General features: G+C 35.5%; 1 protein-coding gene across 2 annotated transcripts in view; it reads right to left on the reverse strand.

Annotated features, from left to right (window-relative positions):
* Nucleotides 1–20917, reverse strand: part of Slc9a6 (solute carrier family 9 member A6) — a 55967-nt gene that overhangs the window by 27772 nt on the left and 7278 nt on the right. For both annotated transcript variants that reach the window (XM_026392207.2, XM_026392205.2), the window contains 8 exons: nt 18397–18596; nt 16511–16588; nt 16156–16232; nt 15738–15850; nt 13025–13130; nt 4739–4880; nt 2988–3093; nt 2607–2695 (listed from right to left, as the gene is read on the reverse strand). In XM_026392207.2, the coding sequence (XP_026247992.1) occupies nt 2607–2695; nt 2988–3093; nt 4739–4880; nt 13025–13130; nt 15738–15850; nt 16156–16232; nt 16511–16588; nt 18397–18596 (911 nt within the window). The remainder of the gene's footprint in view (nt 1–2606; nt 2696–2987; nt 3094–4738; nt 4881–13024; nt 13131–15737; nt 15851–16155; nt 16233–16510; nt 16589–18396; nt 18597–20917) is intronic.

Raw genomic sequence — 20917 nt, forward strand, 5'->3', positions numbered from 1 at the left:
CCTTGGTAAGTTACTGAGGCTGGCCACAAACGTGCAATCCTGCATTAGACTTTCAGGTTGCTGGTATTACAAGTGTGTGCCACTGCTCCTCGAAGTTCATCTTCTTAAGACAGAGTTGGCTTATTATAAAAAATGACAATAAACATTAAAATAAGTAAGTTAGGTTTAATTATACTTAACTGATTTAATATGCTATTATTCCTACTTATTTAATAATAATAGCTACATTTATTTATTTTTCAGTATATGCCTGGTACTAAAATAAGGATCTCACATACATTGTCTTGCTTTTATCTCAAAAAAACTCTGTGACAAAATAAAATTAAAAAAGAAAAAAAAAACACAACTCTGTGAGGTAAGTACTATTATCATCTGTTTCATTTTATTTAGTTTAGTTTTGTTTGATTGTGGTGCTGGATCAAACCTGGGGCCTCAGGCATGCTAGGAAAGTGCTCTACCACTGGAGCTATACACCCAGTCCTGGTGGTGTTTTGTTTTTTTAGATGGGTCTCACTATGTGAGTCTTAGAGTTCAAGACCAGCCTGGACCAAACAATGCTCTCACCTCAGCCTCCAACATAGCTGGGACAATTGGCACGCACCACTATGCCTGGCATTATTTTATTTTAAAGAACTGATGCACAGAGAAGTTACATAACTTGCTCCTGATCACACAGCCAGTAAGCAGTAGAACACAATACAGTGACTGCATAGTCTCAGCTTTAAACTACAACATAGGGGTTGGCAAACTTTTCCAGAGAGTAAATATTTGAGGGTTTACAGGTTACAAGGTCTCTGTCACAACTGCTCAACTCAGCCAGTGTAGCACAAAAGAAACCCTAAGCTATACACTTAAAAAAAAGAGTATGTGTGGCTGTGTGCCAATAAAACCTTTAATGGATGTTAAAATGTGATTTCCATATGACTTTCATGGGTCATAGAATCTTCTTGTGATCTTTTCTTAATCATTTAGAAATTATATAATCATTTAGAAATATAAAGCCCATTCTTAGCCAACAGACTGGCAAGGGCCAGATTTTATCTGAAGGCTCTAGTTGGTGAGCCCCTGCTCTACACTTTACTGCATCCTTTTTAATTGTTACCTTTGTTTCCCTTAGGCCTTTCCAAATCCTTCCCATCCTTGTAGGTATACCATTTCCTTTATGATAGCCTTTCAGATACTGAAGCCTCAAACCATGGCCCCTCTTCTCTAATGGCCTATTATGTCACAGAATCTGAAGCACATAATCTAGTATTCCTATCAGGATTCTCATCAGTAACAAGAATGGAAACGCTTAATCTGTGGCTTATTAATGCCCTACCCTGTTACCCAGAAAAATGCTGAACATCCCCCAAGTTGGTTTTCTTCTCTATTCTTAATGCACTGAGATAATTTGTTAAAAGGATGTGTAACCCCAGTGTATATGCTTGGGAGAGGATATACACTGGGATCACACTTCTGAAGGAGTGGGGAAGGCATAAGTCATAAATTAAATCTGCGACTCCAGGGCAAAGAAAAGAAAGAAATTGTTGCTCCTGCTCTAGTGTTGATCCTTTCCTGGCTCATCTCAAAACTATCTGGCAAAACTGAAAGCTCCTAAATCTTACTATAATAATCATAAGTATGTACCTGTTTCTATTCCTAACAGTACATTTTGGTTATTTATTTGTCCATATATTTCCTAAGACTGGAAAATTATATGTCTATTTTCTTCACAATTCCTTTCAGGTGATCATTGCAATTCTTGTGCAAGTGATCATTCAGTACCCAATTACTGATACAGTCCCCTGGGGTTCCTGGAAACAGAGGTTTTGCAGGGTCTGAGTGAAGACTGAAGGAAGTTAGTGTTCTCAGGCCCCACAGATCTAGTCAGATCAGAAATTAAACTTATCTGTATCACATAGTGGCAGTTCTAATCAAGCCAGAGTGAGTTTCTAAAACATTACTCTTAAAAAAGGCTACATTAGGTTAAGAGAAGAAGCTAAATAACTGGTTACTGGAAATACAATTATAAGCCCTGACTATTCTGCTGATCTATCTCCACCCTAAGTAAGCTATCACTCTCTAGCTTGCCTGTCTCATCTATTTCTAAAGTCAAAAGAAGAGTAAGACAGGGCTGGGGATGTGGCTCAGGCGGTAATGCACTTGCCTGGCATGCACGGGGCGCTGGGTTAGATCCTCAGCACCACATAAAAATAAAATAACGATGTTGTGTCCATCGAAAACTGAAAAATAAATATTAAAAAATTCTCTCGGGGCTGGGGATGTGGCTCAAGTGGTAGCACACTCGTCTGGCATGTGTGCGGCCCGGGTTCGATTCTCTGCACCACATACAAACAAAGATGTTGTGTCCACCGAAAACTAAAAAATAAATATTAAAAATTCTCTCTCTCTCCCTCTCTCTCTTTAAAAAAAGATGTTGTGTCCACCGAAAACTAAAAAATAAATATTAAAAAAAAATTTTTAAAAATCTCTCTCTCTCTCTCTTAAAAAAAAAGAAGAGTAATATAACACCTTGAACAAACTAAAGACTATTTTTAAGGAAATTTGTATTTTGCTGAAAGGAGGAACATTTATTCACAAATTTATTATAAAGTCAGTCTTACCTGTTTTGTTCTATGTTGAGACTCCGTGGACAAATTATTGTATGTGTAATGTGCTTGTGTGATGCCACAAAACAATACTGCAACGACACCTATAAAGACAACAAATTCCAAGTTCACATAAAAGGATGGCTCCCAACTTTTAAACTGAGGCTTTTGTTTTACAAAGGCCAATTACATGCATGGTACCTATATTTTCATTTACTTTGAATTACTTTGCTGAGAGGAACAACTTCCATTGAATATTTTGTTGACATCCTAAAATGACAGCTTAAATCCCAATAAATATGTTCAAATATGAAGACGTTGATTCACTTGCAGAAGTGGCTTACTAAATCACTCTTTTATATAAGAGTTTACAATGAAAAGGAGAAAGTAACTCACCTGTGAAGCCCCATGCTTCAGCCAATAGAAAGGTACTCCAGGACATCAAGAAGAACAAGCCTGTCTCCAGCAACTGAAACTCCCGCAATTTGGTGAACTTTGTCACGTGAGACAGTTAAGCCTGGTAACGAGATCTTGGAATACAAATGTGTGACTAGAAAAATAAGCATCAAAGCAAGGCAACCATGAAAGCAAGAGAAGGGTTCTCTAGCCCTTCTAACACAAAAGCCACAGAATAAGGACACACTAAGGTGAAGAAACTTAGAATCAGCATCTTACTGAAGAGTCAGCTGTCCCTTCAGAGAAAGTGTCATGGCTTAGCCACTCTTATGAGTATGACATACCTTGCCAGAAACCACACAGTGGAGGACAGGCAGACAAGAGCAACAGATTGCACATACAACATGGCAACTTTGAAGCTGTGGTCCAAAGCAAGACAGATTCAAAAATTCTATCAATTTACACTTATAAAAACATGATTCCATGAGATTTCACATACATTTAACACATCTGTAATGTAGAGGATTCATTCCATAATGAAAAGACTGAGGCACTTAACTCACTTTATACAAGTTTAAAAAGTATTTTGCTGGTTGACAGTAGTAGAAGGATCTATGCCAAATTGTGACAAACTGTTGGGCTAGAATCTAGAGTTACTTCAGCAACTCTGTATCATGACAAAAAGATGAACAAGATATACTTCTTCTCTCAAAGGAACCCATAACAAGGAAGAGATACTATCTGTGCTGTCTCCTTCTTTGGAATTATTTTACTGTCCTTCATGTCTTAATTCACCTATAAAAAACACTAGAGAAGTCTCTTCCACCATGTATACCAAACAAAGAGATTCTCATAAAAAATATATTTGTTTTATATGAAAGTATCTTAGAAGATTTATAGCTGGAAACTCCTTAGAGAGCATCAAGATCCACTTAACTTTCCTCCTGTCCCCACCTTCCATTTTCCTACACTGAGATCCAAAGAGGCAAAGTGTCAATATGTCTATCATGTTTGCATCTACCACAACACCAGATCCTCCAGGCAGGTAGAGGCCACATTTGCCTTGTTTATCTTTAATACTCAGAGCATAGCAGTTGGTATGTAGCAGACAATCAGGAAATATCTTCTGAATGAAAATAAGAACGAACTGCCAGTATTTCTCATAGCTAACTAGTGGCAGTATTGGCTCTAGAGCACAAAGTTTAAAATTGGGAGATCTGGGATGAAATCCTCTATATCCTCACCAGGGAACCATATTTTGTTCATGTAACATCAGGTTGTATATCTCCTGTCTGTCCTATTAAACAAAGAGCAGAAGATTGCCAGGTTGACCAGCAGCATAGAATGCCCAGAAGCTCTTTGAAGTATATGTACCTTTTGTGTGTGTATGTGTGTGTGTATCTTCATATATGTACTTGGGGTAATGGTGTCCATCTCATTCCACCCTCTTTCCTACCATCCCTTTATATCAATTTAATCCACAACTTTAAAATTTTCTATCACAGGAATCTTGTGTCTAATTAGATTATTGTACAAAAGTTTTAAGGCACTGGGCCCTATGCAAAGCAATACAATTATTTAATTTTACTTATTGTCAAAGATAACTGCTTCAGATTTTCAAACCAAGCACTTGGTTACAAGGTTAATGATTATAATACAATTCCAATCATGGAGCTAGGAGAAATCAAGGATTACATGTTTAACTACCTTGTGAGGTTAACAAGAAAAGATAAACAATGATAAAAGGATATTAAAGCTGTCACCACTCCAGTAGCAGCACCCATTGCAAAAGATCCACTGAAGATCCCCAGGAAGATTCCAATAGACTTGAACATTGCTGTGACATCAAAGGTGTGACTATTGTCTCCAGCTGGCTGGTATGCCACTATTGAACTACAAAAAAGAGAATGCTCTTACTTCTAGAAGCAACTTTGCCTTTAAAACATTACTTAGTACAGAACTTGAAAGATGAAATGAGAAAAAAAAACCCTTTGGGCTTGAATTGTCAAAATAAGGGCAAAAGGTTACAAAGGAAAAAAAAAAAAAACCTGCGTGTATCCAGCTAGCAAGAAAACTCAGCTTTTCTTAACTGGGCATGGTGGCGCACACACCTATAATCTTAGCAGCTTGGGAGCCTGAGGCAGGAGGATGGCGAGTTCAAACCAGCCTCAGCAAAAGCGAGGCACTAAGCAACTCAGTGAGACCCTGTCTCTAAATAAAACACAAAATAGGACTGGGAATGTGGCTCAGTGGTTGAGTGTCCCTGAGTTCAATCTCCAGTAACCCACCCTCCCAAAAAAAAAAACTCAGCTTTTTTTTAAACGACAATTTTAAGAGGTAGAACATTGTAAAGACCTCTACATAAAAGTTGTTCCAAACTTGTTCCTCCATCCTCAATTCTATGCAGTAGTAAAATTTTGAGATTCTGTTGAAGAACTACACTTACTGAGTGCCCCCAAACTCCAACACACTAATGGGAACAAACTAGTGACAAATCCCACTTGTTTCCAGCAGAGGCATACGAATATTATTCAATACTTAACCCAGTCACACTTTGTTTTTCCTATGGGAAGAAAAAAGGTGACTGAAGAGCTCTTCCAACTTTTAGAAAACCAGAATGGGCCAGATGCCTAATATCTATTCACTCACTAAAATGGACTTTTATAGGAAAAGGGCTTGAAAGGCCTTCCAAGAAATTAGAATCCATTCAACAGTACTTTGAGCATACCCAGCTGGATCCTCCACCCCAAACTTCTGAAAGAAAGTCACTCCATACCAAGCCAAGACAGGCAATTACAGGGGACACTCTCCATCTTGAATTCACAGTCCAAACCTGGTCTGAAAAAGCTTCTTTTATAATAGTCACCACAGGAAACAGAAATAGCTGAGAAAATTGCTCTTGTCAGCAGGTCTCTGCCAACAGTGCTTACTGGTTCTCAGCTCAGTTAATTGAGGTACCAGCATTATAAAAAGTCTAGACTCAAAAGCATCATGCAAGTCATGTCAAAGAAACAGAGGAAAAAAGCACATTCCTAAGAATATAATGAATCCACCCTGTGGTTACTGCCATTTTTTTCTTATGGTTCAAGGCTAAATAATGTGTTTTACTATACCATGTACAACAAGTTCTTTTCATACATGCCAAGTCAAATTTAAAAATAACTAAGACCAAACTAAAACTTTCTAAATTGTTGTCTATTTTATTGAAGTACATGACCGACATTAATTTCTGCTAGTGGCATCTACAAATTTCGGAGGCAATCTTAATTGAAAAATTTAAATATTTGTGTTTAAATATTTATTTGGGGTCCAGTAGATTTGATATTGTTTTGATAAGTATTAAATACCTTTAATATAATGCTACCTTACCTACACATAAAGGGTCCTACCATCATAAATGAAATCTAAACACATTATAGCATTAAAATATATAAACTGGTTGGAAAAACAAAGGATGTTGCGACAGTAACATTCTTTCTTCCTGGCAATATTTTCCAAGATGATAGCTGGGAAAAAATATCTATGCCATGCCTCATGAGGTTGCTTTGCCTGGATTAGTTCAAGTAAATTCAAGAGACACACTAATTATTATTTTGTTCTTTTTTTAAACTTTAAGAATTCTTCTTTTCAATATTTTTTTTAGTTGTAGACTTTTATATGTGGTGCTGAGGATTGAATCCAGTGCCTTTCAGATGCAAGGCAAGTACTCTACCCCTGAGCTACAAGCCCAGCCCCTATTTTATTCTTTAATCACTAAAATGTACAAGGATGCGTGGAAAACATGATAAGTTGAGGGGTTTATTTTCTTCTGTTTAAGGCAAATCCTGGCTTCTGATTTGAAATCTTAACTCACCTTCTACATCAGCCAACATTTTATCTTGAGGCGTTAACATTTTTATGCATACTTTTTTTTAATTCTGAAAGTCATACAATATTCAGCTGGGGAGGAAATCACCCTATCATTCTACTTTCCTGACAGATAAATATTATTTTCTTTATTTGTGTCCCCTCTTTTTGTCACATGCATAATATTTCACATTTAATTATAATCAGTGAATATGCAATTTTGAATTCTGCTTCTTTAACCAACAGTGATCATGATTTTTAAAATTTATTTAACCATATGTCCATTGTTAGACATTTAGAAGACATTTTCAATATTTTTGTTTCTATAACAACAGCATGAAGGAATATCTTGGTGATTTTTTTTTTACATACTTTGGGCTATTGCCTTGTGCTACATTCCTAGAAATAGAGCATTACCATACCTATGGCTCTTTTTACATTTTGTTCAACTGCCTTCAAAAGGTCTTCACTGCAATTTTGGAGGGAAATAAAATAATATCTCCCAACTTTTTTAAATGATCATATCCATTATCTTAGAAATTCTACCTTTAAAAGTATCCTACTGGTAGACAGCTTATCCAGTATTATGGTTTGGATATGAGGTGTCCCCCAAAGTTCCTGTTAATGCAAGAATATTCAGAGGTAAAATGATTAGATTATGAGAGCTGTAACATGCAACATGGCTGGAGGAGGTGGGTCACTAAGGGTGTGCCCTGGAAGGATGTAACTTCCATGTGGCACCTTTCCTGCTTCCCTCTCTGTTTCCTTGCTGTCATGAAAGGTGCACCTTCCCAATGCAGTACCCTTCCCATATTGTTCTGTTTTACCTAGGGACCAGCGCAATGGAGTCAGCCATCTATGGACTGAAATCTGTGATACCTTGGGGCTAAATAAGCTTTTCTTCCTCTAAGTTGTTCTTGGAGGGTATTTTTTGTCACAGTGATGCAAAACCTAAATCACCCAGTGTGTATGAGGCCCTGTGTTAGATCCGCAGTACACAACTCACCCCCCCAAAAGTATCCTACAAAACAACAAAAGTTACCCCACACAAATACTCTCAAGGATTCAGAGATTTACACATAAATATGATCATCGCAATGGAAGTCATAGTAATGTGACATTTCAAAACACCAAACACTAGGCTGGGGTATAGCTCAGTGATAGAGTACTTGCCTAGCATGCATAAGGTCTTAGATTCTATCCTTAGCACTACAAAAACAACAAACCAACCTACTAAATGTTAGCCAACAGGGGATTGGTAAGGTAAATTTGTGGTGCATCCACACAGTGGGAAATTAGACAGTAAACATAGTACCATGTCCAAGTGAAATAAGCAAGATATAGAAAAGTATGTGTAGTACTATGCTTTTTGTTTAAAAAATTATGTTTGTAAGTATGTTAATATACTAATGAAGAGATGAAAATCCTGATTTTTTAAGCTGAAATTTCAGGAATTTTCTACTTCATAAGTCAACACTTAGAATTCTTATCACAAATATATGTTAAATTTTATTATCATAAATGGCAATTTAATGTTAACAGCAATGTATGAGTGGTCTAGTTTCACTACACCAGCATTTGTTTCTTTCTTTTCTTTTCTTTTTTTTTTTTATTTGGGTACTGGGGACTGAACTCAGGGGCACTTGACCACTGGGCCACATCTCTAGCCTTTTGTATTTTATTTATTTATTTATTTTTTAAAGAGAGTGAGAGAGGGAGAGAAAGAGAGAGAAATTTTTAATATTTATTTTTTAGTTATCGGCAGACACAACACCTTTGTTTGTATGTGGTGCTGAGGATCGAACCCAGGCCGCACATATGCCAGGCGAGCGCGCTACCACTTGAGCCACATCCCCAGCCCTGTATTTTATTTAGATACAGGGTCTCAATGAGTTGCTTAGTGCCTCAATGTTCCTGAGACTGGCTTTGAACTCATGATCGTCCTGCCTCAGCCTCTCGAGCCACTGGGATTACAGGTGTGCAGCTACAACAGCATTTCTTGACCCCAGCATTTTAGGTATTTGTCCTGTACACTGAAGGTCTCTGAGATCCACTAGATGCTAGTAGTAACTCTCTCATCATGGCACCCGAAATGTCCCTAGACATTATCAAATATCCCTGGAGCAGGGGATAGGACTGCCCCCAGTTTAGAATGACTAACTGCACCATTACAAATGGTAATTTTAATCATTAACAATTTTTTCTTACTAATTAAACAGGTAAAAATGGCCACAGATTAACATGTATACCTCTAGGAACTAGTGATGTTAAACAGTTGGTCATGTTTATTTACTCACTGTAGTTCCTTTTTATAAAATGCAAACCACTGCCAAAAATGTTTTAAAGTAGTATGAAATTACGTCTTCAGGATAACTGGGTTCATTCAATGAAATACTATGCATCCTATACTGTATCTTTAACTAATTAACCAACTAGATACACACACGTATACACACACACACCATACTATGTCAGTATGTACAGATTTACCTCATACAGCAATGTATGAGGGAACCAGATTAAAAGTACTAACTTAAAAAAAAACTGCTGGGCTGGGGTTGTAGCTCAGTGGTAGAGCACTTGACTAGCGTGTGTGAGGCACTGGGTTTGATCCTCAGCACCACAAAAAATAAATAAGTAAAATAAAGGTATTGTGTCCATCTACAACTAAAAAAATATTTAAAAGAGAAAACTGCTAATCTAATAAGATGCATAAAAGCAGAAACAAAAACAACTTGCAACATAAATTTCAAGTGTTGTCTTAAACCTGTTAATTGCCAAACCTAACTCCTTTGGAAAGAGGTCCTCTCCCCTTTGATGCAAAACTGCTTATACAGAATATGAACAGTAGACAATCAGCAAATGAAGAAAATGCAACATATAGTATTCATATCTATCATACTTAAAAACACTTCATACTTTAAAACTTACTTCAAAGGGAAATTAAAGATAGTGACCAAAATATCACTGAGTACTCCAGATAGTAACCTCCCATAGGCAGCAACACAACTGTATTCCCTTCAGCTTTTGGGAAGGAACCATTTGCTCAACTCCATTAATACACTTATACAGCTAATGATTCCCATTAATGAAACACTCTAGATACAGTCCTTTTCCACAGGGTTCTACCAGACAATTTAATGAGTTAACTTATCTCCTATCAATCCAGAATGATACCAACTATACACTATCCTTAGCAGAATTAGGGAAAGAATTACACAAGGCACAGCTGCACACACCTGTAATCCCAGCTACTCAGGAGGCTGGGGCAGGAGGATCCCAAGTTCAAGGTGAGCCTCAGCAACTTAGACTCTCTCTCAAAATTTTTAAATTAAAAGGGCCAGGGATGTAGCTCAGTGGCAGAGTGCTTGCCTGGGATGCTTGAGGCCCTGGGTTCAATACCCAGTATCAAAAACAAAAACAAAAGATTTGAGGGAACTGTGCAAATCTTTTTCTGTAGTACTTCATTTTCTCATAGAACCCTGTTTGAGAAAGGGGGCAATAAGATAAGTGTGACCCTTTTTATGGAAAGGAGTTTTTCTTCTTAACATATTTATTCTTCACTAATACTGACATTTATACAGCCAACCTCAAAACATTTCAATGAGGATTTTTTTCTTCCTTTTACATTAGTCAACTACTCCCAAATTGCAGAAAATAGGTCACTTTATTATTGAAAACACTAAAGCATAGTGCACAGTTTTAAGATAAGACCAGAACAAAACAGATTTTTTTGACCAACTCTTAATCCATTAGGACAATGAAAAGGAACACTAGTAAGATGATTCAATAGAATAAATGTTTACGACAGAGAACTGATGCTAAAAGCAACTGCCTATACCTTAGTCTCTCACTTGATCTCAAATGTACGTATGTACTAGAAGCTCAATAATCTCTGTAGCTTCATTTTTTAGGACACAAATTACAACAACACTCTCATTTCTTCCTCCATTCATACATGACTTTTATTTTATAGCTACCATCATCAAAGGTATGGGGTCAATATTAGTTACAACCTTTGCATTAAAAATTAAATTTATAATAGCTGTAGATAGCTGCCAAAAATTCTGGCAATAAACGTGGAACGGAGGAAGTAACACATATACTGTATTCACACACAAAAAAAGGATTTGACCTTTTGTATTTCATCATACACAGCATTTAAGAGATGAGTGTTATAGTTCAGAAAGGTAATTTCCCACTTTGCAGTAAGGTCACCAGTGGCAATCATGCTATGCAAACCACAGTGAATGACTTATCACTCTTAAATATTTATAAAATAGAAATTAAGGAAAGATATAAATAGAAAATGTGAAGGGATTGTACTTCTCTCTTATAGAAAGTTCTGGTATGAAGTAATAACAACTGTCTACATGGTTAAATATTTGCTTAGTAAGAATAGTTAGGCAGGACTGAGTTCCTTAGCAGTTCAGACCTGGTCTTCCCCCAGCAAACACCTTGTAATAACATGTATAATAATATTTTCACCTAAATGTAGAAATTACTCATTCAATAACTGTCTTGAACAAAAGGTATATTAATACTTTTAGAGATAAAAGGATTCTGGCCAGGTACAGTGGTACATGTCTATAAATCCCAGCAACTGGGGAGGCTGAGGCAGGAGATAAACTTCAGAGGTAGAGCACCCTGGGTTCCAAACTCGGTATTAAAAAAAGATAAAAGCTTTGGAAATGATCATGTTAATGAGAGAAATACAAATTAAACTACAATGAGATATTACTCAACTTTCAAGCTGCCAGAAATACAAAATGTTTGACAAATATTCTATTGAAGAAGCTGTGAGGAAACAGTCTCAGAATTTAGTGGCAACAATGTAAAGTGGTATGATCCCTTTAACCATTTAGCAACTTTTAACAAAATTACAAATGTATTTATGCATTTACTCTTTAAACTAACCACCATCTCACTTTTGAGAATTTATCATACCATGTACCTATGCATGTACAAAACAAAGAAAGTTCAAGGTTAATCACTGAAGCATCATATGGGACAGCAAAAGAATGAAAATACTTCCAGCATCCAGCAATGAGACTGAAAAATAAATATAGTACAGTTCACACACAGAATACTACATAGCTGCTCCACCACTCCTCAGTTTATACACAAAGGACTTAAAATCAGTATACTACCAAGACACAGCCACATCAATGTTTATAGCAGCTCAATTCACAATAGCTAAACTATGGAACTGACCTACATGCCCTTCAACGGATGAATGGATAAATAAAATGTGGTATACATACACAATTGAATATTACTGAGCCTTAAAGAAGAATGAAATTATGGCATTTGCCAGGAAATGGATGAAACTGGAAAATATCATGCTGAGCCAAAGAAGCCAATCCCAAAAAACCAAAAGCCGACTGTTTTCTCTGATATGCAGATGTTAATACACAATAAGGTGGGGGGCTAGGGAAGAATAGAGGTACTTTGGATTAGATGGAAGGGAGAGAGTATGGTGGTAGGAATGATAGTAGAATGAATTGGACATTATAACTCTATGTGCATATATGAATACACAACTGTTGTAACTCTACATCATGTACAACCAGAAGAATGAGAAGTCATAGTCCATTTATGTATGATGTGTAAAATGCATTCTATTGTCATGTATAACTAATTAGAACAAAAAAGAATATTCACATTTGTGTTTACATTTGAATAAAGAAATACTACAATGTGCAAGAAACTAATAAAAATGGTTCACTCTAAGGGACTAAGAAGAGAGGGAGGTGAGGACAAAAGTTAAGGACATGATTTTTCTGTATAAATTGTTTTATATAGTTTTTATTTTTTAACCATGTGGATATATCATCTGTTAAAAAATATAATTAAAAAAAAAGTGTTCATGTTATAATGTTAAAAGAGATTACAAAATTACATAAATCCCACAATCACAATTATGTAAAAATATCATACATAGAAAAAAAAAAAAGGAAATGTCCTAGAATATTTACAGTAATTGTTTTTAGGTGATGCGAGTACATGATTTTTTTCTTCCCTGCCTTTACAAGTTATCTATAAACTATGCATTTCTTCATAAGAGGGAAAAAAAAACTTTGTTCTTCCAAATATTTCTATTTATAATGAATTTTATTCACTAAGTGATTTTCATTTCCTATTACTCTCAACTGTAACATTTAGAATATAATAAGAAAACAAACACTTACGAGGAAAGCACTATGGCAACAGCATCATTGAGGACACTTTCACCAAAAAGAAGTGCGTAGAGTTCAACGTCGACTTGAAGCTCATGGAATATGGCAAGAACAGTCACTAACAAGTAGAAAGAATCAGAAAAATATTTAAACGTCCCAAATATAACATATTCCCCTCAAGAGTTGATTCTGAGCTATTTAGAAATTCATTTCTTCCTTTTTAGTATCTCTCATCATATCAATGATTCAGTGATTTGGTCATTATTTCTCCCTAATTGTGTACATGCAACTTCTCCTTTTTGATTATCTTAAAAACAGCTGAAAATAAACTTCGAGAACTGAGCTGGCCTACATTCTTTATGCAAATGTTAATAATTTGGCTTCGTACATTTCCTTTTCACAAAGAATATATTAAGAATTTCTTATAGACCAGGTAATCATTAATCTTTAATGAAGACTAGCATGAAAAGCATCTCTTGCTGCAAATACTCTTTTTTTCTCCTTGGAGCCTTAAAACTCACTTTTATTTGACTTGCAAATTGCAAGCACGCTGGTTTAGCAAAGACAGTAGGAAATAAAAACACCAAGTTCAGTTTTTAGTTGGGGTAAAATTCATGACCAGGATTACAGTTGCCACATTTAATGGAAAAAGAAGCCAACTCACAGGATATTACATCCTGAGAAGGAAAAGAACCAACAACAAACCCTTCTTTTGGGGAAGCAATATATATAATTCTCAGAAAATCAGATAAGGTTGAAAAGTTCCATTATAACTTTAAATGCTGAGTCACATAGAGCTTACCCACTAAATAAACTCAAGCAGACATGAAAGATTAATATAACCAGAGATGGGAGAGCCATTTTCAAATGCCAACCATAAAAACAGGAAACTTGCATTTTAAAAGATATAACTTCTACTGCAAGGCATTGTAGCTGGAATATACTGATACCAAAGCTTATGAAGATAGTGAGAAGGGTGGGACAATTCAGAATTCTGAAAAGAGAACCTATAGCTCATCCTTATAGAAAATTAACTACTGCAAAATAATAGAATTGTGGCCAGTGCCTACTACATAATTCAGAAAAAATATGTAACTGTCCAACTTTGTATAAGCAAAAGATTCTTGCTTGAGCTATTCAGGCAGCACTCCCACCAAACTAAACCAAAAGGTGGAAGTAATGTAGTGAGTCCAATCAACTTAAGATTTCTTACAGGTTTTGAAAAGTCGAGGAACTTACTTCTACAGAACACAGAACCTAGAGATCCTTGCAAAAACCAACCTGCCTTCATATTGATAATGGAAGCAGCTACAAGCAATAAGGGGTCACCCATGGTTGTCTTTTAAAAAGCAACCTGATTTCCAGTTTTAAAAATGCTTACTAGGGGCTGGGGACACAGCTCAGTTGGTAGAGTGCTTGCGTCACATGCATAAGGCCCTGGGTTCAATCCCCAGCACCATACATTAAAAAAATGCTCAACTATGTAAGTGTCTAAAATGGCCCTCTAAGTAATCTTTTAAAATCATCTCTTAGTAGTACAGAACAAATTTTCCTCTTTCCCATAGTGTCCGGTGTAATCAGTTATTAACGTAGGAATTCAGAGACAAAACCTTGGACCCTACCTTTAATTGTACTAGATGACAATTTAAGATGATTAACTTAAAGGTCAAAAGGTAGAAGAGAACAAACCTCTACTAAACTCTTAACTCACAGTGAAAGAAAACTTGATCCTTACTTCAAAAATCTCCCTCTAGGAGCTGGGAGGTATAGCTCTATGATATAATATTTGCCTAGCATGTGCAAGGCCCTCAACTGGATCCCACAAACAAACAAACAAAAAACTTCAGACTATGTTCCTATACTGACCTTTTCATTCTACATTTTCTCCAAATTCCTAATATGAATGTAGCTGTTAAGCTTAGCAATATATATTAGGAAAATGAAAACCTCACTTAATATAATTAAATTATTTATGGAACACAAATTTTTAGTGTCCTGACAGTAAAAGTATAGGGAAGCAAGCTGTGTTAATACCAAAACAATTATATAATCACAAGGCCAATTTTATAAAAGTAATTATTTAATGTATACATAAGACCACCAGTGGGGTCTGGGGTTGTGGCTCAGTGGTAGAGCACTTGTCTAGCATGTGTGAGGCACTAAGTTCGATTCTCAGCACCACATATAAATAAATGAATAAAATAAATGTCCATCAACAACTATAAAAAAATAGACCACCAGTGACCAAAAAAACATACTATTATCAGCACATCTGCCTTCTAACAATAATTTTAAAACTTCTTTCTTACTGTTAAATGCAAATGGCTGAATTAGACAGATTTTTAGTGAACTAGTTTTCTAGAAGTTTAAAAAGAAGTGTATAATTATTACCCATTTTAACAATCTAAAAAGTATTTCATCTTCTCCTATACCCAATCACTAATGATAGAGATCAACCTAAATTTCTGAAGAAAATATCTTACAGCTCTCATCTAGACAGCATCAATTTGTGGCCAGTAATAGGCAAATGTAATAAATGAGACAAAAATAAATGTGCACTTAAGCCAAAAGAAATTACGGACAGTAATTTTTCTTCCACAATTGGAAAGCTTAGTGCTAGGGAAATACCTAATCAAAAATTCTATGCTTCAAAGAAACACCCACAGTGCTTTGACTAGAAAACACTGTACCTAAAGTACTTAAAGTCCCCGCTTGTAAAACATACCTGGGTCTGTTGCTGATACAATGGCACCAAATAGAAGGCAATCTGTAAAGTAAAAATCTCCAGCAAGTTGTCCAGTTACCTTCATCAGCGTTACACAGCCATACATTATTGATCTGTTCAATAAACATATTCTTACTTTAGAAAAAAATCACTGTTAAAAAAGTTAGAATAAAATAAGAGTAAGAAGATGGATCTATTATAGTATTCTGTGGTTAACCCCAAATTTAAATCATGACTTTTAAGTATGGTTAATACCTTGGTCTTGAAAATGTAAACTTATTACCTGTTTGAATACATCTTACTGCAAAAGTCCTTAGACATATTCAGAAATACAGTCCCAATACCCATAAATCAAAAATGAATTATTTTACAATTATAATTTGAAGGCTTAAAAGTATTTCAAGTTTCAAATGCTTACCCAATAACAAAACAAGAAATTGCTGTTCCAAGAAAAGCATATGCCAGAATAGACCCGAGGTTCCGAAAGAAATGTCTCTGAAAAAAAAAGTTACACTGTATTAGCATAGAATACTCCCCAAATGTTTGAAAAAGAAAAGGTTTTCTATTGTAGTGTGCTATGTTAATATTAAAAACATTATTCAGTAGAAGAAATCGGTAAAAGAATGCATTCTTGAATAAGGATAAATTTCATCATCTAAAAAAGATAGAAGGGAGGGGTACCTGGAAAAAATGGCCTATTTCTAAAGTGTCAAATATTATAAAGCCCATGGAAAGTTTAAGGTTATTCAAAGTATATAAAATGTAGTACTTACCCTTTTCAGACTATAACCTGCATAAAAGATGATAGGAGGAAGTAATATGTTGAAAAATACTTCTGGATCAAAAGTAACCTGTTAAAATAAAGAATTATGTTAGATGCATTCTCTTAGAAGACCTTGTACTACATTATCAAACTATCAAAAAGAAAAAAAATTAACTGCACAATGGTCAACAACATTACTATGGTAACTTAAAAATATTTCATATAGGGAATCTAATACTTGCCTGTCTTAGGCACATATAGGATGGTTTGTTGTTTTACTTTTCAACCAAATGACAAGGCTATGGTGTTGGAATAATCATTTAAGTCACATGTGAGGAAAGTTTGTTAAAATACTGTATTAAAAATCTTAGAAATAGGAAAACGCATGAACATAGTTTTGCTTTAAATAAAAAAGAGATCCAAAACTGGTAATATAGAATTTAAGGTATGTCACTATTGTTGGCGAGAGGAAACCAACTTGTTACATAGGTGACATCTCTTAAGCTATACAACATATTAAGGTAAAAACTTTCTGGACAGTTCCGATATTTAGTCCTGATAGCCCACTCATTTTAAAACCTATTTGCTTTAATAATGCAGACACCCACTTCTGTCCATAAGGCTGCAGGAGAATTTGATATGAACACAAAGCAGCTACACACATACCCGTGCTGAAACTTAGTTTACCGGAACTTTATTTTTCGGCAGTGCTAGCAATTGAATCCAGAATTGCTCTATCACTGAGCTTTTTCAGGTTTTTTTGCTATCTTAAGACTGGGTTTTGTTAATTTGCTAAAGATGGCCTTGAAGTTGTGATCTTCTTGCCTTAGCCTCCTGAGTCACTAGGATTACAGATGTGTACCACTCTGCCTGGCAGTTTACTAGAACTTTTAAAGAACTAGAATGGGTGGTGATAATTCTTTTTGCAAAGTGAACTTTAAGTTTATAGAAAATTTTATTTTATTTATTTGTGGTACCAGGGATCAAACTCAGGAGTGGTCTACCAATGAGCTATAACCCAGCCTCTTAATTTTTTTTTTTTTATTTTGAGAAAGGGCCTCACTAAGTTGCTGAAGCTGGCCTCAAACTTGTGATCCTCCTGCCTCAGCCTCCCTAGTTTTTGGGATTACAGGTATGCACCACAGCTCCCAGCTAAATTTCATAGGAAATTTTAAATGGGCAGGAAAACAATCAAGTAGCTATAAAAATCAAGGACAACCAATGGAGAACATAGGAGATGTTGAGGCAAGTGGCCAAGCATGGACAAAACCAGACACGCACAAACTGGCACTGAGAAGCTTCATAAGAGAAACTATAAGTGGGGCAGAAGCAAGCAGCTCCTCAAATGTCTGGAAGCCAGTATGAATGCAACTCCACCTCTTACATAAAGCATTATGTACAGCACTGCCCAACAACCAAGGCTCATACAAAGGCCACCAAAATTGTGCCACATTATAAATCCAAGAGAGGTTAAATTGTGCTCAGTGTATAAATCAACTAACGCAAGAAAGAATTAAAGAAATACTAATGGAATATTTTAGGCAGTATCAAATAACCTCAAAGCTCTAAAGTACTCTAAAACTGTAAAGACCATCAGTAAATTGAGAGAAATGCTTATAAATTCTGCTTAAATCAATCCTAGTCACTATTTATTACAATTGTAAACAACACAGAATAAAACAAAAAAGTTTTTAGTACTTAGCATCAATCAGGATATACAGAAATATTCACTTCCTTACATTATTATATTAACTGAGGTTTTACTGCATTTTAAAAAGCGAATCATTTTAAATATTAAAAATTCACTATTTTTCTTCAGAATCACTTTGCTGCTGGTTAAAAATCCAAATATTTGGATTAAAAAAATCCAAATATTCCCTTTAACTAAAAACTTACCTTTCTAAGCATTTCATTATCTTGAACATTATTGAGTTCATGTGAGCTAATCTCTCCTTTCAGCGTATACTCATAAAATTTTCCACTAACATTTACCAACAAGGTAGTTGGACTTGACTGCACTTCACAGCTCAGGGTCACATTATTTACATCACTTGGAACATGAATGCCATACCGAAGCACAAGGCCCACCAAAAGACCTGAAATAAAAGAACAATGTAAGCTCTTCTTGCAGGCAGAGACCACCTGTTTGTATTTCACACATACCTCTGGATTGATAACACAAAATCTCTGATGATATTCCCTTGTGATCCAGAACCAATTTTTAGACCAAATACAGTTATAACTTAAAGTATTACTAAATTCACATATCCAAATGCCTAATCTTCATGTAATCTAGTAGGACAGGAGAGAAAACGATTTCCCAGGGTAACAGCATTTCTAGATTAATTTCCCAGGGTAACTGCATTTCTAGATTAATGTATAAATAAGTGTTGAGGAAAGGAAAAAATTAGAAAATATCTTCAGATCATCTGTACAATGGAATATGTTCCAAGCTGTCCAAACTTGATAATGTAGTCATATTAGAAATGCGTTTTTTTTTTTTTTGCCTCCATCAATTTACCAGACTTAAGTGCATGCTTCCCAAAGTTCAATCCCAAAGCATATGGCTGGCCTAATATACATTTAACAAATTAGAAAGTCAATATATTATTTGTAGATTAATTGAATTCTTCTATTCAAAGGTCAGATTTAAATATTAAAATGTCTGCTTCAAATCAAAAGATGGAGTACAAGTTCTGTAATCAACATACTGCTAGGATTTCACCTGGATTATTCCATTGACATTCAAATAAGCACAGTGTACTAGGTTAGGTTCTATAAAACTATATTGATCAACTAGAAATCTGTTTAATAATAGCTTTGCTGATATAATTCACATGATATAAAGTTTATCCTTTTAAGTTATACAATTCAGCGGTCTTCAGTATATTTACAAAGTTGTGTATCAATCACCAGTATCTGATTCCAGAATGTTTTCATCTTGCCAAAAAGAATTAGAATACTCCCTATTCCCCTCACCTCTAAACCCCCCAGGCTCTTGGCAACTACTAATCTACTTTCTTTCTCTAAGGATTTACCCATTCTGAACATTTTATATAAATGGCATTCTACAACATGCCTTTTGTGTCTAGCTTCTTTTACTTAGTATAAGGTTTTCAAGGTTAATCTATGTTGTACCATGTATCAGAACTCCATTTTTAATGATCAAGTAATATTCCATCAACTACAAGCTGAACCCATCCAAACTTCTGAAACTTTCTTAATGCCAAGATGCATCATACATCACTATTAGTTACATTTTACCTTCCTGTGGCCTTTCATTCTGACCAGCCAAACATTCTTTTAAGATGTGAATGGAGTCCTATGTTAGGGAGGTCCTGGGGTTCAGAGATGTAAAGAAATCCCTCCTTCAAGGAGCTCTCAGTCCAGTTAGTGAAAACAGACTGAATAATCATAATAAAAATATATACTTGTATGCATAAAAATGATATCTTTTTACCAAGAGTGAGGTAAAGGACATTAAAGAAAGTCTTTCCAGAACTGTCATCTGAGCAGGTAACAAAATAGAAGAAAGGATGTATTTCAGGTGGAGAAATAGTTGTATATATCTAGACAAGGAAGAGAACACAGCCCATTCAAGGGAATTACAAGTAGTTCAGTATGGCTAACTTATGTGGTAATAAGAGATAAGGTTTAAAAGACCAGCAGGAGGGGCTCAGTGGTATAGCTTGCCTGGCATGTGTGAGGCCCTGGGGTTTAATCTTCAGCACTGCATGCATATAAATAAATAAAAATAAAATAAAAGATCCATTGACAACAAAAAAAAATTTAAAAGATAAGCAGGAGCTGAATCATGAAGGATGACATATATTGGGGAGAAAGTTTGGAGTTTATCCCAGAAGCAAAAGGAAATCATAGAAGGGTTCTAAGCTGGGGCTTGATATCAGATTACTATTTTTGAAAAAAAAAATTCTAGACTAGAGAGGGTCTAAAAGGCCAGCTAGATGGCCACTGCAATCATTCAGGCAATAAGAGCTTTTAGGTAGGGAATAGTATACACTGGATCGTATACATTTCTATATATTTATATATTTTTATCACAATCAGAGTAGTGATAGAAGAGAGATGGAGTTTCAGAAGGTATTATATAGTTTAGAAAGATTCAGTGACTAAAAAGAAAAGGTTAGGGGGAAGGGAGATGAAAGACTTAAGATTTACAGGAGTCATAATGGACTGGGCAACCAAGTAGATAAGCTATCTTGAGCACCTAGTTAAATTGTAGGGTCAGTCAATGGAGTACGAACACAGGCAGAATGTATTTACACAGGAAAGGCTAAACTCAGGTTTGACATGCTGAGTTTAATGTACCTATGACATATGCACAGAGGTCTGGAGCTCAAGTGGGAAGTCGTAACTGCAGACATATACTGGGCAATCATAAATTAGTAGAAGTCAG

The sequence above is a fragment of the Urocitellus parryii genome, chromosome X (assembly GCF_045843805.1).
Source record: "Urocitellus parryii isolate mUroPar1 chromosome X, mUroPar1.hap1, whole genome shotgun sequence".
In the NCBI taxonomy this organism is placed as follows: Eukaryota; Metazoa; Chordata; class Mammalia; order Rodentia; family Sciuridae; genus Urocitellus; species Urocitellus parryii.